Source organism: Tursiops truncatus, chromosome 2 (assembly GCF_011762595.2).
Source record: "Tursiops truncatus isolate mTurTru1 chromosome 2, mTurTru1.mat.Y, whole genome shotgun sequence".
Classification (NCBI taxonomy): domain Eukaryota; kingdom Metazoa; phylum Chordata; class Mammalia; order Artiodactyla; family Delphinidae; genus Tursiops; species Tursiops truncatus.
This window is the reverse complement of record NC_047035.1, coordinates 87,904,032-87,927,293: the sequence shown is the minus strand read 5'-3', so window position 1 is coordinate 87,927,293 and position 23,262 is coordinate 87,904,032. Positions and strand designations below refer to the sequence as shown.

Here is a 23,262-nt window from a genome sequence, read left to right as displayed (position 1 = left end):
CCCTCAGAAGAGACCCCGCCAGCTTTCTCCATCACTATGCACTGGTGGGTGAGCTGTGGACCAATCCACTGCCTCCTCATTTTCTGTCAGTGACACAGCAACTAAGAGCAACTTGATTCAGGTGTTGAGGTGGACCCTGTTCAAAGAGGGCCAGAGTTGAAAGTCAAGCCCAAGGGAAGATAGAACTGAATTGTTTATTCATATATTCATTTGTTGATTCACTCAGTAAACATTTAATGAGGTCCTAGAGTTGGCCCGGTACTATTCTAGGTGCTGAGAGGACAGAAGTGAACAAAACAAAGTTCCCGTCCGCTTGGCTCATACGCTCTAGTATTGTTCATATGTTTCAGAGAGGCTGGTATCCTCCCAAGTGCCTAAGATCTTAAGGCACCTGAAAGAGAACCTTCCTCTCAGGCCATGTAAGACTTGGGAGATGTTATGCAAAGAGAATTCCAGGAGGGAAGAAAGCTAACCTCTGACTCTTTTCTTTTGTTCAGCTCCTTTTAGGATTTGCTCACCTGGATCACACTATTTGAAAGAAGATGGGTGGGTAAGAACCTCAAAAGGCTGTGCCAACCTGGAATTCTCATGACCCAGGAGCGACCTTTTCTTAGAAACAGCAGTGATGGTGGACCTGTTCCTTAACTGCCCACCCCACAGGGTTGGGGCAGGTTTACATAACCCAGGGGAAGGCCTTCCCAGTGCCAGCCTCCAAGCACACATTCAACACCTCTTCAGCCCCACCTTCCCCTCCCCTTCTGCCCACCTGTCCCTTTACAGAACCAGAGGCTGCTTTGAATCCTGTCACTGTCTCAAGTCAAACCGTGCTTTGGTAAACCAACTGTGACATCCCACACATGGGCAGGAGGGCGACAGCAGCTTCTCCACAGCTTCTCACCAGGTGTACCTGAGCTGTGGACACCTGAAGTTGTTTGAGGAACGCTGAGAAAGAATCCTCACCCAAACATCTCTTTCCACTAAGGTCCAAAGTTCTAAGTGAACAATTTTTTGTCTTTAGAGTTGGCGGTTTGCCTATTATACATCCAAGAATATATAATAAGAGCCAAAAAATATTCATAACACTGAAGTTGAGCGGGAGCAGCTGAGGATATTATTATGTACAAACATGAACAATGTGCAACTAATTGTGCAAGTGCACGGATATATTTAAACAATCTCTAACATATATCACCAGTAGACTTTTATACACACATTTAAAAGTATATTACAAAGACTACTTAATAACATATAATACATATAAATTTGTATGTACAGTATGATTATAACCTTGTTAAAAAAATATGTATAGGGAAAAGAATGGAAGTACATGTCAAATTGATGACAGCAGCTATACCAAAGCAATTGGATTATGAGTGACTTCTTCCTTTTTTTCTATTTTGTAAACTTCCAATTACATAATTTTGTACATATGTAATAAAAATTTAAAAACAAAAAAGGTATTTTGACATGGATAAAAATGAAATCCCGGGCTTCCCTGGTGTTGCAGGTTGAGAGTCCGCCTGCCGATGCAGGGGACATGGGTTCGTGCTCCGGTCCAGGAAGATCCCGCGGAGCGGCTGGGCCCGTGAGCCATGGCCGCTGAGCCTGCGCAACCGGAGCCTGTGCTCCACAATGGGAGAGGCCACAACAGTGAGAGGCCCGCGTACTGCAAAAAAAAAAAAAAAAAAAAAAAGAAATCCCTTCTGCCCTCCTTGTCTCTGTCCCTGGAAAAGAAGCATACCTTCCTGAAATAGGCCTCTGATAAATACATGATCTTCTGCGGGGCTCCAGCACACTTCACTGGGGTATTAGGGAAGGTAAAGATGGCATTGCCCTCCTTAAAGTCCTGCAGAGCTTTCCATGTCTTCTCTACCGTCCTAACTGAATAATTGGACCCTATTTGGGGATGGGCAAAACCTTCAGGGAGGCCTTTGATCTGCAACAAAGCACACAAAGAAATTATTATTTAACAAAAGTGCAAATGGAGCCTGTGTTTAGAGTCCTTGTTCTCTGCCATTTCTACAACCTCTCAAGTATTTCAGCACAATCATTAGCCCCAGGACTCACACACAGTGGAGCAGGAGGTGGCTGAGGGATCTGCTAAGCCCAGAGCTGTGGTGTCTGCAGTCACCTGTCAAAGCACAGAACAGGCTTGGCCCGGCGGAAACCCTCGGCCTCCCTGGCCTGGAGACCAGGATTTGAACCTATCTCTGCCCACCATCAGAGTGAGGACAAGAAGCCAGGATTACTTCCTTTTCAGAGAACCCGTTGCCTTACTGGGGAGAAAAAGAACAACAGGCAGAACCAAGAGCCATACTGTCAGTGATTAACAAAATTAAATTACTCTGTATCAGACTGGACCAGGCCCAGCTCTTGGTAAAGGCCGCAAAGGCAGGAAATTAAAAGCATGGACTTGGGAACCCTACAGACCCAGCCTGGGTCCTAGCTTTTCCACGTACAAGCACTGTGATCCTGTGTAAATTACCCAATAAATCAGCTGGTGGGTCTCAGGTGTGGTCCCCAGAACAGGACCACCTAGGAACTTGTTAGAAATGCAAATTATCAGGCCCCACCCCAAACCTACTGGATCAGAAACTCAGAGGCCAGCCCAGAAATCTGTTTTAACAGGCCCTGCAGGTGATTCTGATGCGCACTGAGAAGCTTATGTTCAGCATCTGTGAAATGGGGATAAAAGTAACTGCTTCATGGGGTTGTTGGCAGGAATAAAGGAGACCAAGCGTGTAAGGTGATTAGAAAAATGACACTTACGTGGTAGTGTTTTGTAAGTATTAGTGTATTCCTGCCAGGAAGATTAACTGGGTCCCTGTCTTAAATGTTAGAAGGTTCATACAATGCAATGAAGATGGAAAGGAGTGAGTTAAGGGACTCAGGCACAAGCAGGGAACCATCAAAAACAGTCATCAAGATGGCCTGGTCGTTCAGAACCTCCCCAGGCTGTTCTCCAGCCTGTTCTCCTGGCTGTAGGGCACCCACCTGCAGAGTCACCCAACACCTATTCCTCAGGTCTCAAGGAAACAGAGTCCTATGGTCTCCATTGCATCCAACATTAAGAGCAACTATTCCTCTGATTACTGACCATATCTTCTGCTGCAGTTTAAGTAGTTGTAATATTCTCAGTCTCAACAACAGTAACCATTTATTACCATAAAATCACCTTGCATTTTAATGTTTCTGCAGTTTCACATCTATGTTTATATTCACTCTATTCACTATACCCCTCTGAGGGAGGGGGTGGAATATTACTGACCCACAGACACAGACGAGGAAACTGAAGAGCGAGGTTGAGAGACCCACCTAGACTCTTACAGAACTAGATACCGAGGCCCCTGACCACTGCCTGTGGCTCTTCCCACAGGACCTCCATAACTCCCGGCTCCCAAAGAAAAACTCAGTGTCCAAGAGACAAACAAACAGCAAGTCTGCCTTCATCGTTTTTCTCTAGTCTGAAGAAGTTGTTGCTAAGGAAAAGGGTAACCAAGTTCCTTTTAAGGAGACTTGGTCGTAAAGGGCAGTTTATGACGCCACTGAATCCAAGTTGCTTCTGGGAACCCTGAAGCAGGAGGAGACGGGAAAGTCTGAGATGAGATAACAGGCTGTGCGCCGGGAGCTGCGGACCGTCCTACTGCACTGAGCAGACCAGCGAGCAGGACACGGCGCTGCAGAGACCCCCTCGGGAGCTGGTGGGGGAAAGAGGCGGAGGCAGCTGGGCAGAGGGAAGCTGCTGCGGTTCAACAGAGCCCAGATCAGAGATCCAGCCCTTCTGGAGGCCCAACTACATTCCTACCCCCGAGATCCAAACACCCTGGTATCCTCATCAGAGAAATCCCTTTTTGTTTACACTAACCTGGGTAGTTTTCTAGTATCTGCAAAGACTGCTAAGTAACACAGTAGCCCTGGTAATGTTATTCACGCTCTCTTAGCCTCAGTTTCCTCATCTATCAAGAGGAGATAAAAATACCTACCTCACAAGCAGTTGTGAGGAGTCAGCATTAGATTCCTAGCATGGTCCCTGTACATAGTAGAGACTGCATAGTAACAGTTACTTTTAAATATTATTGTTTCTCGGTTTACTGCAAGAGGGTGCTAAGAACTCTCAGCACTGGTCTCTTCAAACAGTCCTCCTCTCACGGCACTGGGCTGTCGGGGTGACAGGATGGTGGAGATGGGCTGTCTTTGCTAAGTCAACTCTGGTGGGCTTTTTAAGAGGCACGGACGTCCCAGAAATTATAACTGGCACCTTTCTCCATAGAGTCTCCTCCACAGCTTGTCGTCCCCAGGTCATTTTCACGACACCCTAGCCTGGACATGTCACGATTCTGGTTTTTTACACAGAAACACACTTCGAAGACCCTGCTGATCCAACTCAGACGTGGCCCTCACCTGGACCGCATTCCTGAAACTTGTGACCTGGTCATCACAATGCTTTATGTGCTTCAGCTACTTATCCACAGTCCCCAGTAAGCTCCTGGAAATCATAATTACTAACTCACCCCACTATGTTTTAGGAAAATAAATTTGAATCTCACAATTGTCAGAAGGCATCTGGCTCTCTAGCTCACTGAAAAGGGAGGTCTAAGGAACTTCTAGGGCAGCATTTATATTGTGTCGGTCACTTCATACCAAAAACCCCAGCTCTATGCAACAAAACTCAAGACATCCTTCCAGCTCCTGATAAGTTAACTGCTGGTATTCTACCCTTAAAGTCTGCTTAGGAATTCACAATCTAAATCTTACTTTCAAAGGAAAATTTAATCTGTAATATAACCAACTAAGTCGTACAGAGAAAGGTAGTTTTCTTGTAAGTGTGGAAAAGGTGGCTATTTTGCAAGAATTACCATCAGGCCATGGACACGCCGAACTCTGATGATAGTTCAAAGCTAGAACATATCATGATCATTGACAGAATCTTAGAGAAGACTTTTTCCAAACCATAAAAAGACTGCTGAGAAATAAAACTAGAAGTGGACTGCTTAATACTCTTTCTTGCCAAAATGAATGTAAAGCAACTAAACGCTGTTTTGATCGTAGCGTAAGGACGCCAGTGTAACATAAAAGTAGCTTAAGACAGTACCTTCTCATAGTCCAGCTGAATTCCGAGAGCAATGATAAGATATTTGTAGGAAATCTGCAACACACAAAAAATGACATTTTAGACCAGGACCCAAAAAGTGGCAGCCCAAGGGCTGACTCAGGCCCCAAATGCGTGTGGCCAACACTGCGTTTCCATTTCTTAACATGACTGACTTGGGGCTGTGGGTAGTGCGCAGGACAGCAGGCAGAGATGCACGCTCCAGTTTGCCATCATGCCCACCGTTCTCTGCTGCCTCACACCTCACTGCTTCACAAATATTGTATAACCTGCCTGGCCTCTGGGAGCTGGAGACGCCTGTATTTTTACACAGTGGAGAACGACCGCAAAGAGGCCACAGTGCTTCCCTAGTGCTTGTGTTAACACAATATTTTTCATGTTGAAGAGTGGGAGGATGACTTTCAAATCTTAAAACAATCAGCTTTTTTTTTTTTAACATCTTTATTGGAGTATAATTGCTTTACAATGGTGTGTTAGTTTCTGCTTTATAACAAAGTGAATCAGCTATACATACACATATATCCCCATATCTCCTCCCTCTTGCACCTCCCTCCCACCCTCCCTATCCCACCCCTCTAGGTGGTCCCAAAGCACCGAGCTGATCTCCCTGTGCTATGCGGCTGCTTCCCACTAGCTATCTATTTTACGTTTGGTAGTGTATATGTGTCCATGCCACTCTCTAACTTCGTACCAACTTACCCTTCCCCCTCCCCGTGTCCTCAAGTCCATTCTCTACTACGCCTGCGTCTTTATTCCTGTCCTGCCCCTAGGCTCTTCATGACCTTTTTTTTTTCTTTTTAGATTCCATATATATGTGTATTAGCATACGGTACTTGTTTTTCTCTTTCTGACTTACTTCACTCTGCATGTAGGTCCGTCCACCTCACGATAACTCAATTTCGATAACTCAATTTCGTTTCTTTTTATGGCTGAGTAATATTCTAAAAACAATCAGCTTTCTTTAAAAGCTATCTGGTAGCTTGTGAATCCCAAGCAAATCTGACCTGTCGTATGAATTGGATCAATATTGTAACTGAGAAACCGCTCTTTTGAGGGCCACTAGAAAGGATGTGTGTGATATAACCTACCTGATCTTGTTTAATGATCTGGTTGGAATTTAAAACTCCTCTCTTTAAATATGGGCATTGTGCTTATCCACGCCGCAGGCAAAAGTATCCATGTTTATTGTGATGGAAATGGGGGTTTAGGATCAGAAGTTGGACAAGTTGAAGCACAAGAGTGTAAGCAAGAAGGACGTAAAGTGAAAGGACTTGCCTAGAAAACTGGAGAATGACTGCCATGACAGGAGCCCAGAATGGAGCCACAGGTGGTGACTGCCACAGTCTTGTACCAAATAGAGAAGCACTTGTGTTATACAGCAGCAATGTTCTCCTCACTACGTCGAACGCTCCTAGAGGATAAAGGTTATGTCTTGTTCTCTACAGTCCTAGAATCCAGCACAGTCACTAAATTAAAGTGAGGAAGTTGGTAATGTTTGTTGGATGAAAGGATAGGTGGATGGTTGATTTCAGTTGCTTGTGAAAAATACAGTTTATCAAAGTAGACAGATAATATATACATCTTCACCTGTATGATTTGCCTACCCACAGAGACTGGGTGCCCTTAAATTCCTTGGTCTGTAGGAAGGTGTACCAGGCCCATTAAATGGCTGAGTGAACTGTGTTGCGTCTTCAGGGTGTGAGGTCAGAGATGGCATGGGGTCTGGGGGTGGTGCCCTACAGCTAAGACATATGCACACTGTCAGCAAGAAAAGCCATTGGTTTGTGCATGCCTTGATGGTTCTATTAGAGCATAATATTGATTATTTTAAGGACTAGTAACAGACATGCTTGAGATTATGAAAAAAATAAATAAATAAGGGAGAATAAACCCTAAAGTAGCAAACAACACAAGAAAGCCTCAAGTCTTTTGAATGAGTTCAGGCTTCCAGGCCAGATGACCTAACTCTAAGGAATTGCAAAAACTTGTAGACAAAACTTTTGAGCAATTTCAGAGAACAGTGCAGACCCCGCTGGAAGGCTAAATATGGGCAAGTGTTCTAATTTTATACAGGGGATGGGGGGAGGTAAATTCGGACACTAACAATTTAGTAAATAGGATGTTTAAACATTTCAAAATTCCAGGCTCATCTACTAAATAGATGTCTCGTAATAATTTAGAAAAAGAAAAGCATCAGCGTGTGTTCACAGATTGTAAACCTGCTTTCCATCAGTCAGCAGTCAAATACTCCGCGGGCGCAGGGCGGATACTCAATAAATCTTTCCTTTTCCTTTCTTCCATGTATTCTCTTTTTTTTTAATAGATCTTTATTGGAGTATAATTGCTTCACAATACTGTGGTAGTTTCTGTTGTACACCAAAGTGAATCAGCCATATGCATACATATGTCCCCATATCCCCTCCCTCTTGAGCCTCCCTCCCCTCTAGGTCATCGCAAAGCACCGAGGAGCTGATCTCCCTGTGCTATGCGTCTGCGTCCCACTAGCTATTTTACATTCGGTAGTGTATATATGCCGATGCTACTCTCACTTCACCCAGCTTTCCCCTCCCACCCCATGTCCTCAAGTCCATTCTCTATGTCTGTATCTTTATTCCTGCCCTGCAACTATGTTCATCAGTACCTTTTTTTTTTTTTTAGAGTCCACATATATGTGTTAGCATACGGTATTTGTTTTTCTCTTTCTGACTTACTTCACTCTGTGTGACAGACTCTAGGTCCATCCATCTCACTATAAATAACTCAGTTTCGTTTCTTTTTATGGCTGAGTAATATTCCATTGAATATATGTGCCACATCTTCTTTATCCATTTATCTGTTCATGGATATTTAGGTTGGTTCCATGTCCTGGATATTGTAAATAGAGCTGCAGTGAACATTGTGGTACATGTCTCTTTTTGAATTATGGTTTTCTCAGGGTATATGCCCAGTAGTGGGATAGCTGGGTCATATGGTAGTTCTATTTTTGTTTTTTAAGGAACCTCCATACTGTTTTCCAAAGTGGTTGTATCAATTTACATTCCCACCAACCAGTGCAGGAGGGTTCCCTTTTCACCATACCCTTTCCAGCATTTATTGTTTCTAGATTTTTTGATAATAGCCATTCTGACCAGTGTGAGGTGGTACCTCATTGTAGTTTTGATTTGCATTTCTCTAATAATTAGTGATGTTGAGCATCTTTTCAGGTGTCTCCTGGCCATCTGTATGTCTTCCTTGGTGAAATGTCTATTTAGGTCTTCTGCCCATTTTTTAACTGGATTGTTTGTTTTTTTGATATTGAACTTCGTGAGCTGTTTGTATATCTTGGAGATTAATCCTTTGTTGTTTCATTTGCAAATATTTTCTCCCATTCTGAGGGTTGTCTTTTTGTCTTGTTTATGGTTTCCTTTGCTGTGCAAAAACTTTTAAGTTTAATTAAGTCCCATTTGTTTATTTCATGTATTGTTTAAAAATTAATAACAGCAACATTTCTTGAGCATTCACTCTGTACAAGGCACTGTTATGAATGTTTTATGTTTTAATTCATTTAATCCTCACAGCAACCCAATGAAGTAGGTATTATTAGTAGTACCATTTTACAGATGAAGAAACTGAGGCACAACTTGATCACAAAGATTTACTGAACACCTTCTGTGTGACAGATATTGTGCTAAGTCCTGGACATACAACGCTGAACAAGAAAGACCCAGTTCCTACCCCTCCAGGAACTCAGTGTAGTGGGCAAGACAGACATTACCAGATAATCACACAAACAATTACTAAACCACAGAATGCTGTGATGGCATGTCAAGGGGGAACCTGACTAGTCTTGTAGATCAGGGAAGGCTTGTCTGAAGATGTCATCTCTAAGCTAACAATAAGCAGGAGTTAGCTAGGGGAAGAGGTGGAAGCAGCATGTGCAAATGTCCTGGGGAAGAAGGAGGCCAAAGTATTTGAGGAAATGAGAGGCCAGTGTGCTGGAGTAGGAACAAGGAAGAGAACAGAATCAGGTTAAATCTGGAGAAGGAGCAAGGACCAGTCTACGTGGGGCCTGGGGGACACATTCCAAACAAACAGAACTCTGAATCAGGGAAAAAATCAGAGACACAGACACACTGAGGCTAGATTTCAGCAGTACCCTCACATTGTAAATAGGATAGGAAAGTGTAAACAAAGAATGGAAATGATTTGGTAAATTTTTTAATATTTTCAAAAGAATATTGATTGATTTATGTAAGCTAGAAAAAAAGTTCTCTAGGGGCATGTTAAAGAATTAAAACCTTGAACTTAAATGAAACCATCATGGATAATGGCAAGGAAAAATGGCTAACTGGATGTCTGAATCAAAAATCTAAAAGATCCAGGCAGGCTGGGAGGGTGAACCACAACCAAGAAGAAGAGACGTTATATGTAGATTTCTGATATCTGGCTATGGAATATTTTTGCTTAAAACATCTCGGAGGGCTTCCCTGGTGGCGCAGTGGTTGAGAGTCCGTCCGCCTGCCGATGCAGGGGACGCGGGTTCGTGCCCCTGTCCGGGAGGATCCCACATGCCACGGAGCGGCTGGGCCTGTGAGCCACGGCCGCTGAGCCTGCCCGTCCGGAGCCTGTGCTCCGCAACAGGAGAGGCCACAACAGTGAGAGGCCCGCGTACCACAGAAAAAAAAAAAATCTCGGAGAAGAGTCTCACCAACTAATACCAACTTCTTTCACAGCCCTAAAACAAGACTCTACAACTCTCCCAAGGGTCTAAGCCTTAGATGTCGAAGCAGCACTCAGAAGTGAGAGCACCTCCCAGTGCCTCTCATTCTCAAGAGATAAGACAAGTTTATGTTCCTTAAGATACACACAAACCCAATCACAGAGGACTCTGAGCTATTCCTATAATGCAAAGGGGTCTGACTAGGAGGCAGGCACTGCTGTACCAAAGGGGGATGTGTATTAGAAGATACAAGTCCGCTGGTCCCATGAGCTGGCAGCAGACTGGCAAGGGAAATGAGTCCCAAAACTCAGTCTTGTGAATTGAGAACAATCTTGTGTTTAATCCAGTCTGCTCTCCTGGACATGCTGGGGAAAATATGGAAGTGTTTCAACAGGGAGAAAATAATACATATATAACATATAAACTTTTTAATTGAATGTAAATAAATAAATATGTATGTATATATTTTAGGATGGGGGATGCTTGACTTGACAGTAGATCATGTGAAAAAAAGACCCAGTGGTTTGAACTGACCTCTAGCCCAGCATGAATCAGCACTGTGATAACTTGGCAAATGCTAGCTTGGATTCTATCTAGTTGTGGGAGAGAATGTCCCACTCTATTCTGGGCTGTTCTGTAGTGTTGGCTATTCTTCCAGGCACCTCTAGGGGCCATGGATCATGGGGGCAAAACAAGTCAGATGCCGTCTCAAGCAGGGTAAAGAGGGTAGTGAGAGGGCTGGAGCTCCTGAAATCTGAGGAAAGTGGAGACAGGAGGACAAGTCTACCTGAGGAGAAGACTGACACAGACTCTAGGAACCACCTTCAAATAGTTGGAGGGTTTCGCCACAGAAGAGAGAGAAGGCCTTCTCTCCCACACTGTAGGAAGAATAAGGGACAAGAACAGTATTATGGCCACTAACACCCTGGCCCAAGAAAGAACAAAAAAGAGGTTACAGGGAGGTAGATTCTGACTCATTAAAGGCAGAACTTTCATATAACCTGTCTGTCTATAAAAAATGAAGAGGGATAACTTGTCAGAGAAGTCCCTGGCCCTGGAGAGTATAAATACTAACCCATTTTAAATTCAACCCCCTACCCCACGTGCCCCAATCCCAGTAATTCGGCTCTATTTTTTTAAATTAATATTCATCACCTTCTAACACATTATATAACTTATTACGTCTACTGTTTATTGTATGTCCTCCTCCACTAGAATATAAAATCCAGGACAATAAGGATTTTTGTCTATTGTCGTTCACTTGTATATCCCTAAAACTGTACCTAGGTTATAATAATGCTTAATAAATATTGAGGAAGGAAGGAAGGAAGGGAGGGAGAGAGGGTGGGGAGGGAGGGAGGAAGGAAGCGGGGAAGGAGGGTTGGTTCAGGGTTGATCAGGGCTCAGGGAAAGGCTGCAAACAATCTCTGAACTCCTTGAAATTAAATGCAAAATTAGGTACATGTATGCATTTTCTACACTGGGCTAATTAAGATCCACACTCAGAAAGATCCATGACCTAAGGAAAGGCTGAGAAGGCCTGGTGCCAATGGTCCCTGCTTAGAGCAAGGGGTTGGATCTGAAAGATTCCCACCAACTCTCAGATTCCACAGTTCTGTGAAAATGCTGGAGTGCCCAGTCTGGAGGGAGCCGGGTCAGGATATTAAGGCCAATAACACCCTGGGGGCCCAAGAACCATGGGAGCCCGGAACAGGGCTGTGCGGCACGACGGCTGTCCTGGGCTCAGCAGCAGACAGGGGGACACGACGCCCCAATGGCTCCTAAGCCTGTCTTCTCACCATCCTGCCCTCATGCCCTCAGTCAGACACAGGGGCTGCAGTTGCTGAAAAGCTGTGATCCCTGTGTGGTGGGGGTGGCAGGAGACTTCTAAACGGTGCAGGGCAACCATGAGCCGCAAGCTGCGGCAGCAGCAATTCTCAGCCCTGGCACCACCGCAGTCACACGGTTCCCTAACAGCTCCGGCAGAGCTCCCCCGAGTGTGACTGGGATGGATACTTCCCAACACCCCCTTCCTCTGCAGGACCAGGGTCAGATAGAGAGGCTGGCTGCTTCAAAGGAAAAAGGAGGGAGGTACCTGGTATTTTCACACAGAGTAGTAGTATTTGTGCAATAAAAATTCAGGCATATGATACTGTACCAAGCAACAGGACAAACAGTGGTGTTCAATAAATACTTGTCTTCGTTGTTCATTTATTAATTCAGCAGCACTCAGTCCTTCCATCTATCCCATCCTCCATTCCCCACACCCCCTCCCATCTCATGCAGTATTCAGCACACACACACATGCACACACGCACATGTATACTGCCCTCTTACCATGAAGCTGTCCAGTTTGACAATGGCTGTGCGTTCAATACAAGCCCTCAGGTTAACAAAAGCCAAAGGACCCGGACGGTTACCTCCTTGTCGTTGTCTGTGTGGATGCAGTTCTTGTCTGGGTTCAGATCAACCACTCTAGCTTTGATCCACTCTACACCAGATGGAATCACACTCGCTGTGGGACGGCCAGATGAGGCTAATGGTTTGGCACCAGCTCCCACCAGGGTCCAGATTGGCTGGTAGAAATGTCTCTAAGAAACAAAGTATTGGGAGATTCATTTCAATGTGAGGCCGATCAAAAGGGTCATAGCTCAAAGTACCTGAGCTAGACTCTCTCAGTTCTTCCCTCCAGACCCTTGGAGCATCACAGAGAAAAGTCTCCAGAAGGTGAGTCTTCCCCCCGCCGACTCCACTGACGTCTCCTACTGTGTTAAGCTCTGAAGGGCAGTCACCTACAAAAGAATTCTGCCAAGATCAGCGAAAAAAGCCATAAACTATCTTTAGTGAGCACTGTACTATTTATTGCTTAAAGTAGATTTGGTGTTTAACATGTACGTGTTACTTATACATGCATATGAACACACACACATTATTAATCCGTTTACGTGCACGGATATAAAGAAAAAGTAAGCCCAAAAACCTAAATGCGGTTCCTCAGAAATTTGTGAGGTGAGTCTGAAAAGTTTACTGCCGCTTTGGGGATGCTCAAAACTTCATTAACTTCCCACTGTGTTTCCCAAGACCATGGGGAGGACTACAGACATCCCCTATCAGCACTAGGATCCCTCTTCTCCTTTCTCAGAGGCATCAGATCCCACCATGATACCCAAACTTCCAGTATTTTCTGGAGTTCTTCTGCTTCAGATGGTCCACTCTTGATCTCAGTTAGCTGTGAAAGTTCTAGGCTTGGGGCCAAAGGGTATATTGGCTTAATGGTCTCTGAGAATTCCAATACATCCATGGAGCAGACCGGGGGACTAAGAGATCTCAACTTTGTCAAAATGCCTCATACTGGCCAGACAGAATTGCCAACACCCCCGGAGAGTGAAGAGGACATAAGGAACAGCTCTGCAATCTCCCTACAGCCATAATGCATGGGATCAAAGGTAAGGGGGTTAGGGCTTCCCTGGTGGCGCAGTGGTTGAGAGTCCGCCTGCCGATGCAGGGGACATGGGTTCGTGCCCCGGTCCGGGAAGATCCCACATGCCACGGAGTGGCTGGGCCCGTGAGCCATGGCTGCTGAGCCTGCACATCTGGAGCCTGTGCTCCGCAACGGGAGAGGCCACAACAGTGAGAGGCCCGCGTACCGGAAAAAAAAAAAAAAAAAAAAAGATAAGGGGGTTAGAGGTCTCCAGTTGTGAGAGCTCCAGCTGTGAGAGCTCAACGATTTCAAGTCCATCTTGAACAGAAAAGGGAATGAAAATACAAACTCGGATTATTTTTTAGACTGCAAACAAGCACGAGCTCTAGCAATCACTAAACCAGACACAGGAGGGAAAGTGCCAAAGGCCTGAGCCGCTGGCAGCTCCTGTGACAGCCCCTGTCATGCACTTCCTCACAGAGCAGGACAGACTCCATTCTGGCCTCCTGAATTGTGTCCAGTGCCTTGGAGGGGCCTGTCTCATCACAAAGAGTAGCCCCACTGGGAGGCCTTCCGTGGGTTAGCTACAATCCACCACAGGCCACCTGATACAGCTCTCAGACCACTGTCATTTAAAATGTTGTCCCTGAATTAAAGTCACTTTTAAAAGGAAATAGACGGAGAGTGCCCTCCAGTCTCCCCACAAATCACAACGTATCAGTTGGAGATTGCAAAAAAGCCCTGGGCAGCCTCGTTTGGTACTGGGAAGACTTCCTGAAAAGGACTGTGCCTTTCTTGCCCTACCCTCTCCACCAAACCGGCACCAGATCCATTTTGCTTTTTCCTCCCAAAGATACAGTTTCCCACTGGTGCACACACAGTTCCTTAGGAAACATTAAGCCAACCGCCAAAAATCTTGACTATTTTTTGAAACTTTGGACAATCTTAAAATATTTTTCATGAAATAGTGCCTTATAAACACTTCCCAACTTCCCACCTCGTGTCTGCTACCTTTTTCTGCTTTATAATCTGTTTATAATCTCTTATACTTAAATTTCTCAAGCCCACTGACACCTTTTCAGTGGGTTTTCACCTTTTCCCCACCGCCCCTCAACTCATCACCCTTTCTCCAGACTGGAACAGGGAAAGGAAAGCGCAACGGCCACTGATTTTCCTCTGGACATGAGACTGAAGGTGGAGGATGACATGAGTTGAATTGCTTCTCTCCAAAAAATATGCTGACGTCCTAACCCCAGGACCTGCGATCGTGACCTTATTTGGAAATAGGGTCTTTGCAGATGTAATCAAGTTAAGATGGGGTCACACTGGATTAGAATGTCCTTGACTCTCTAATGTCTATCCATCAGATTGTCTAACGTCTAATCCAATGACTGGTGTCCTTATAAGTAGGTCATGTGAAGACACTAGAGCCACACAGAGAGAAGGCCATGTGAAAACAGAGGCAGAGATTGGAGTGATCTACAACAAGCCAAGGAACACCAAGGACTGTCCACAACCATAGAAACTAGGAGAGAGGCATGAGACAGCTTCCCCTTCCCCCTCAGCCTTCGAGGGGAGCATGGCCTTGCTAACACCTTGGTTTGGGACTTCTAGCCTCCAGAACTGCGAAAGAATAAATTATCTGTTGTTTTACGCCACCCCCTTTATGGTAATTTGTTATGGCAGCCCTAAGAAACTAACAGAGAGAAGAACGTAAGCCAAGAGATCTGTCCTCGCTCTCTCCCTCCCCCCACCTTCTCCCAATTCTTTTGGACGACCTGCTTTTTGTGCCCAGAAAGAGAAGCACTAACCTGGGAACACGGTGGCCTAGGCATGACAGTCATCCCCAACCCAGCCCCTAACCTACACATGCATGTGCACGACACACACACACACACACACACATGCACACGCACACGCACGCACTCAAAAGGGGGAGACTTACCTCGCTGGGCTCAACGATGGCCACATTCTCTGCGCCCACTTTCCTCTTCATGCGGGCAGCCATGGTGATCCCACCACTGCCCCCACCCAGCACCAACACCTCATAGTGGTTCTTGGCTGCGAGCCTGGCCCCCGTGTGAAGCTGAAGTGGTTTGGCCTGCTGACAGCCCAGCCTGAGGAGGCAGGCAAAGAGTCGGACACGGGGGCCAGACACCACAGCGGCCAGCGGGGTCATCTTCAGGCTGGATCAGGCTAGAAGGGAACAGATAAGGCTCTGTGTAAGGAAGGAGCCACTATGGGACCGAAGCATTTTCATTCCGGGAGGGAGGGGAGGCTGGCATCTGGCCGGCTCAAGCTGGTTGCCGCCGTTTCAACACCACCTCCCCACCTGGCTGTGGTCAAGAGCTTCTCGGGAATGCTCCACAGATGGCTAACAATTGGCTAAGCTTTCTTTTTCTCCCTCTCCTCCTCCTTGCAGGACATCTCAGACTTTGAACCACGTAAGTCTCATCTTTTAAGCTCTCCTCATAATGTGCCTGTCCCTCTCCTTGTCCCTCCCTAAAGCTAGGGCATCATCTACAGTATCCCGCTGTCATCCTTCTCCTCTCAGGCACATTCCTCAATTCTTTCTTTGGCTTTTCAGTCCCCCAAATATGTATGAGTCTACAGATAGACACCTGATCAATCCCTTGCCACAAAGGGCACCTGAGACCTTGCTGAAACAGAAAGAGTCCAGCAAGAAACCCACCTTCTCTGCAGCTCAGAGTTCAGGCCAAGGTAATCAGAGCCTCAGCCCCACTAAGAAGTACCCGGATCTGCCTGCCCAGCGACACACGATTTAAATCACTGGCTACAGACACATAAGCAAAGGCCCTCCATATCTTTGGCAGTTTCAACCAGATGATGCAAAAGCCATAAAAGGAGCCCTGCCTGGTATCATAAAGTTATATTTTATGAAAAGAATCTGCATATGCTGCTGACTAGTCTTTTATTATATCGGCCCAATTCGGTAAATAATCTCCCTGAATAGTTTTTCCAAGAGACACACTTTAACCTTTAGGAAAAGGTGTTTCTGCTCTGAGCAGCTGGTGCTTTGGCAGTGAGGAAATGAAGGCGTCTCAGAAGCTGGCCTTGGCGTCATCCCATCCACAGATCCGGCCTTACATCTTGGATACAGTCTATTGTATAACTTGAGGGGTCCAGACCAAAATATCTCCCTCCCTGCGTATTGCAGCACCCCAAATTCCACCATCAAGCTCAGTCCTGTGGGTTCAACAATGCCCCAGGAACCCTTTATTAAAATGCAAGTACCCAGCTGGGGGATAACACTTCTAGCTGCTAAGTTCACCAACTTCTTAACGGGAACAACTTAATTATATGACTACCCCTGCTCCACCGCCTCCAGTGGAGAAGAGGAAGGCTACACGAGGGAATTAGAGAAAGCTGGGAGGGAAAAGGAAAGGAATAAAGAAGGGCCCTGGAGGAGTGAGAAGGAGGGGCTGGAGTGATGATTTTAATTAAGATTAACTCTACTCCAGTGTTTTGGAACCCCTGACAATTTCCTCAATATTTCAGATCTGAAAAGCAACCCAGAGCTGGGGGAAGGGACATGGGGGCTACAGAAAGTGGGGCAGGCTCATACACTGTTGCCACAAGTTTAAATCAGTATGACCCTTATAGAAAACATTTCTCATCCTTTGACCCTGCATTTCGATTTCTGGGACTCTGTTCTAAGGAAGTAACCTCTAATACTTAAGAAGACAAACCTTTACAAAGATATATCTCACATATTCATTCATAATACGTTCAACCCTGAGTTAACTGGTTTGTGGATTGGATCTGATTACGTCCTGGTTACAGAAAAAACAACTGCAGCCTCCACGCTGGCCAAGGAAGGCTCAGGCTCCAGTCTATTCTAACCAAGGCTAATTTATGATTACTTCTCTTTTAAATATGGGGGTGGGTACGGGGAGATGGGCAGGAATAGCCATCTGCTTGTTAAAACTTTGGGGAAGGGTTAAGTAAAATATGGTTACACAAGATGACCTATGTAGTCTTTTCAAATTATGTTTACATAATTAGTCTTTTCCAGAATAATTACGTAACGATCAGGATATAAACTGGAATTACAATATGAGCTCAACTATGTAAGAGAAAGTGTATTTTAAAAAAATAGGAAAATGTTAACACTGGGTAAGTGGTTTTTCTCTGGGTTTTAGAATAATGGGTGATTTTGATTTCTTCTGCTTTTCTGTATCTTATAAAATCTCTACTGTATACATATATTAATGTTATAATAATGAAATCTATTTTGATGACAATAACAAACATGTACTAAGTCCTTCACATAAACATTTAACTTGTGAGATGGCTGTCATCATCATCCCCATTTTACAGATGATAAAACTGAGGCAGGGAGCTCACAAATGGTGGGCTGTGATTTGAACCTGGGCACTTCAGTGCCAGAGCCTCTGCTTTAAACCACTATATCTATTATCTCTATCAATAACAACAAAACAGTGCTTACATGATAATCTTAAATGAAAAAATCCAGATATCTTTTCCACACTTCCCACAAAAGGGAAACCATTTTTTGCACGGTACTGACACCTAAATATTAGCAATGTTTTGATAACACTATAATTGATTTTTTCCCTCTTCTTTGCATGTGCTTTTCTCACGTTTTCTTTAATGAGCTTTAAATTTTAAAAATCACTCAATTTGGTTTTATTTGTTTGGTTGGGTTTTTTGTTTGTTTGTTCTTTGTTTCTTAATCATTGAGGAGTGAAGGAAATCACCAAGTAGGATATTGCCGTTTGCTAGGGAAGAAGATATTTTATGGTGAATAGACAGTCATCACATCCTGCCTTTCTATATGTCCACGGAACAACGGAATCACAGCAAAACTCCTCACTTGCCTTTCAGGGAAACCACTTTTTCATGGTCCTGACACAACATCTTAACTCCATGGAAACAGTTACAAAATAATGATCTAAGAGGAGGCCTGGCTAAGTTTCTGCTTTCCAACCACGCCATCTGAGGCTCTTCAACCTCCTAATTCCCTTCCAGCCTAATACCCCATGGTTCTCCTCTTGAAAGAGGAAGAGTTTATGCAAATATTTCCCTCATTCAGCCAAGAAGGCTGGTTCTGTTTTATTTCAGCAGTTACCCATAGCCTATTTCTGGATTCAGTGTAAATAAACACAAAGTCCTCTGAACCAGTTCTATCAACTTCATTAAAAACAGTATTCAAGCAGAATATCCTGGTCTTTGCAGTCAAATTTCACTTGTGAACCATCAACAAAAATTTCACAAACATAAAAGAACGTGTTAGAGGAAATGTTCCAAGCTTGAAAACACTTGAAAATCTCAGGAACACTCCCATTCTAACAATGTAATGTCATCCTCACTTTCGGATCAGAAAAACCAGAACCACAATCTAATGCTATTTATGGAGAAGGTAGGGCATGATACAAGGTCAAAGACCAGAAAAAACCCAGGACAATAATCATAATTTTTTAGTATCCCACTTTGCAACTGTGGTATAATAAAATATATATATTTGCACTTTATTCCCTGTTCATGGTACAAAGCTCCTAAAACCCTTGGAATTTCCTGGGTGACAGGAGTTGTTATTCAATAGCAAATAATAATAAGGAGCCCCTTTCAACCATAACTGTTAATGTTAATGAAGCGACTCAGGGTGGGACCCCTAGATAGCTTCACGATGGAGGCCGTTCACCAGAAAGACCAAACACGTCATTAGAGGGTTGGAATTTTCAGCCCCGCCCCCAGTCTCTGGGAGGAAGTGGGGCTGGAGATTGAATTCTATAAAAACTCGTGAACAGGGGCTCCTCTGGTGGCACAGTGGTTAAGAATCCGCCTGCCAGTGCAGGGGACACGGGTTCAAGCCCTGGTCCAGGAAGATCCCACATGCCGTGGAGCAACTAAGCCCGGACGCCACAACTACTGAGCCTGCGCTCTAGAGCCCGTGAGCCACAACTACTGAGCCCGCGTGCCGCAACTACTGAAGCCCGTGCGCCTAGAGCTCATGCTCCGCAACAAGAGAAGCCCCCGCAATGAGAAGCCCGCACACCGCAAGGAAGAGTAACCCCCGCTCGCTGCAACTAGAGAAAACCCGCGCACAGCAACAAAGACCCAACACAGCCAAAAATAAATAAATAAATAAAAATTTTTTTAAAAAAAACCTCTTGAACAATGAGATTCTGAGAGCTTCGGGGTTGGTGAACATGCTGAAGTGCTGGGAGGGTGGTGACACACCCAGAGAGGTCATGGAAGCTCTGTGGCACCCCCCCACCCTCTCCCCCCACCCCAGCCCATACCTTGCCCTACGCATCTCTTCCATTTGGCCATTCCTGAGTTGAAATAAGCTTTATAAGAAACTGGTAAGCATAAGTGAAGTGTTTTCCTGAGTTCTGTGTGTCATTCTAGCAAATTATCAAACCTAAGAGGGCATCCTGGGAGCCTCAAAATTTGTAGTCAGGCAGGCAGAAGTGTGGGTCGCCTGGGATGCCATTTGCAGCTCTGGGAGCTAACATCCGAACTGAACTGTTGAACACCCAGTTGGTGTCAGAGAACTGGCTGGTGTTGGAAAAGACATACACCAGGTGTTAGAAGTAGTGTCAGAAAATATCGACAGGAACCAAGAGAAATTTCTGACATTGACCTAAACCAAGTCTGGAGCAACAATCAAAAAAACAGACAATTGAAGGAAGCAGGTCACACAATCTTAACCAGAATGAAAAAAAAGGAAAGGCCAAACTTGACCCTGAAGTCAACAGAAAAGAAATAAAAAACCTCTGTCAACAAAATAACTAAGGAGCATAAATCTAAGTCTCTGAGTCTCCCTAGAAGGGAGCCTGAAACACATCTACCTGTTAGGTTAAGAAATAAGAATTACCCACTAACGATGCAGACGAATGCAGTTGCTTCCTCTCTACCCTCTTACAAGGTGAAACACCCACTCTTTAAAAGGATCAATAAATAGCGCAAAGTTAACTTTCATTTAACAAGTGGCACATTTATTTAATTGAAAAAAATGTATTTCATATAACAAATACATGTCCTAGTTAAATAACGTCATGCTTTTAAGTTAGATAAAAATTCAATTAATGCTAAATCAATTGAGGGCTTCCTTCAAAGAATCAAAATAAATGCTTTGTTCTAGCTGTAGTCTGACTGAAGTAAAATCCCTGCTGATTGAAAAATAATACAGCCTGTTAGGCATCTCCTACTTACATCACCGGCTGCTGACTCCAGACCCCCTGGTCTAGACAAGTCTTTGGGACTCCCCCACCTCTCACAGCCAGCCTTTCTGGGACAAGCCGCAGACCGCCAGTGTCGAGAGCTCTCTAATCCTATGCCACATGCATGCCACTCACCGGGTGTCAGCTAGGACACTTGGCCCAGTTCAAAAAGAGCTGGCCTCTAAACAAGGCTTATTCAGAGCATCTTAATGAAAGACCCAACAGGCCAGCAAGACTCAGTCAATCTTTCAGCTATTTTTGCTCTTGAGGAAACAGGGGGTCTTTGTATGGGTCACAACTGTCTTATCTCAAGCCCATGCCAGGCTGGGCCCTCATTGCTTTCGGTTTCGATAACTACAAGGCCAACCTTTATTATATCGTCTTTGTAGACAACTTCAAAAATCAAAGAGGAAAACAGACGATGAACAGCCTCCACCTCTCACCACCCACCCCGTTCCTCCTACCTGACCTCTGGACCTCCAGCTTCCCAGCCAAGCTTATGCTGAGCTGTGATGTCCTGAGGGTTTGCATCCCTGTGGGTCCCAGCCTCTGAGACACAAGTGAACCTTGTCTACACAGCATGGGCTGGGCTTACACCTAGTGCCCAGGTGGTAAGACTCCTGGAAGGCTCTTCCTCCTCCATTCGCTCCTCCCCCTTGGGCTTGCTGGGCCTTTTAACTTAAATCAGCCAAGGCTATCGTCAGTTATTTACATCTCTCAACAAAATTACTTCCAGAAGACAGGGTTCGATAAGAAAAAGTAGGGAGAAACTATCATAATAATAATAGCTAACATTTACTGAGTGTTTACTAGTTGTACCTATGCTGTCTCAGAGACAATAACTTTGTAAAGAGGGTGTTAGTATCCCCATTTTACAGACGAGAAAATTGAGGTCTAGTGTAAAGTTAGAGCACCTGCCTAAGGTCACCTCACTGATTAAAGAGCAGAGGTTAATTCAAACTTACTCCTCAATTGAGTTCTCACAGTGTTAGACCTAAGAGATAATTCAGGGAAAATGCCTACCAGCTGAATTTTATTTAATTCAAATGTAAAGTAACTTATGCCCCAGGGAGTGAGTTGGGAGGGAATATATGATATTAAATTTTAGCTTACTAAACAAATTGGAAGAAAAAAATTTTAAGTTTTTTGGGGGATGAGTGAGGTAGAATAATAGTATTGATGTAAGTTTTTATGGGCCCTTAAATTTTTAAAATACTGGGATTCTTGCAGTTTAAATGATTTGGGATTTGCTCAAAAATATTACAGGAGGTGAGTAGGTAGGAGTGTAGATGATATCAGATTGGCCATGAGTTGATAATAACTTTTTTAATTGAAGTATAGTTGATTTACAATGTTTCAAGTGTACAGCAAAGTGATTCCATTATATATATATATATATATATATATATATATATTCTTTTTCAGATTCTTTTCCATTATAGGTTATTACAAGATATTGAATATAGTTCCCTGTGCTATACAGTAGGTCCTGGTTGTTTATTTTATATATAGTAGTCTGCATCTGTTGCCAAATACAAATTTATCCAAATTCCAAATTTATCCCTGCCCCCTCGTTTCCCCTTCGGTAACCATAAGTTTGTTTTCTATGTCTGAGTCTACTTCTGTTTTGTAATTGTAAATAAGTTCATTTGTATCATTTTTTTAGATTCCACATATAAGTGATATCATATGTTATTTGTCTTTCTCTGTCTGACTTACTTCACTTAGTATGATAATCTCTAGGTCCATCCACATTGCTGCAAATGGCATTATTTCAGAGTTGATAATAATCTGAAGCCAATTGATGGATATATATATGGGCATTCCTTGTGGTAATCTGTGAATTTTTGTATATGCTGGAAAGTTTCCTCAATAAAAAATTAAAATGAACGAATGAATGAAACAGCAAAAAACAGAAATCAAAAAACAGCGTGTCAGGGTGGACATTACCTTTGCTCTTTAGTCACTGAAATGTTAAGGTCTAAGCCTATTTCAAGTAATAGCAAGATAACAGAAATACAAGTAGTAGCAACACAATTATGATACTTCCCTCCCAAGTGCCTAGAGCTTTACAATTCACAGGACCCATACCTGAGTCTACACTGGAGGTATCGATACCACTTTACAAATGGGAAAACTGAGGCTCAGAGGGCCGAGGTGATCTTCCAAAGGTCACTTGAATCTGCAGCAGGGTCAGAGCTACAGTGAGTCCTTTCCGTGAACAGCAACTTTTTCTGAATGCCCTTTGGAGCAGCAACGCAGGCATTAGCGGGAGCCTGCAATTCAGAGGTGGAGAGCTCCCAGTCTGGACCTTCTCCCAGCTCCGAATCTCAAGATGACCTCTTTGCTGGGGCTCCACATGCCATCCCCCAGAAGGGCAGCCCTCCAGGCAGGGGCAGATCCAGGTTTTATGGGCATTGAAGCCTATACACGTTGGAGACCCAAAATTACAAATACAAAATTAGATAGTTAATATTAATTTGGAATGAGAAAACAAGTCCAAATAAATGTCTGGATCCTTGGTGAGTCAAGACTCTTCTGAGATCTCTCTTAGGCAGTTTAACAGAAACGTAAGCATAATGCTTTCTGGTTATAACCTGGCTACCCCTCCGCTCCTGGAACTCCCAGCACCCACAGAGACCTGTGCAAGAGAGAGGCCCAAAAGCTTAAACTTCATTTGCTTCTGGGTAAATCCACCTCTAGTGCCTACTGCACTCCTCTAGGGCACTCTGCCCACCCACCCCTCTGGGACTCACTGAACTGGCCTGGTCCCTCCCTCTACCAGTTCTCTGCAAAAGCCCCTCCCACCCCTTGCCAGCAT

The 23,262-nt window shown here is 44.3% G+C and overlaps 1 protein-coding gene across 4 annotated transcripts in view; it reads right to left on the bottom strand.

The window, feature by feature from the left end:
- The window catches only part of SQOR (sulfide quinone oxidoreductase), a 50,514-nt gene that overhangs the window by 14,390 nt on the left and 12,862 nt on the right, over nt 1-23,262 (bottom strand). For 2 of the 4 annotated variants that reach the window (XM_033851642.2, XM_033851644.2), the window contains exons 2-5: nt 15,176-15,426; nt 12,230-12,400; nt 5,093-5,146; nt 1,742-1,936 (exon numbers count right to left, since the gene is read on the bottom strand). In XM_033851642.2, the coding sequence (XP_033707533.1) occupies nt 1,742-1,936; nt 5,093-5,146; nt 12,230-12,400; nt 15,176-15,409 (654 nt within the window). In that variant the 5' untranslated portion in view covers nt 15,410-15,426. Of the gene's footprint in view, nt 1-1,741; nt 1,937-5,092; nt 5,147-12,229; nt 12,401-15,175; nt 15,427-22,532; nt 22,762-23,262 lie in introns of those variants that run through there. The other 2 variants (XM_073800907.1, XM_073800908.1) reach the window with 2 other exon arrangements.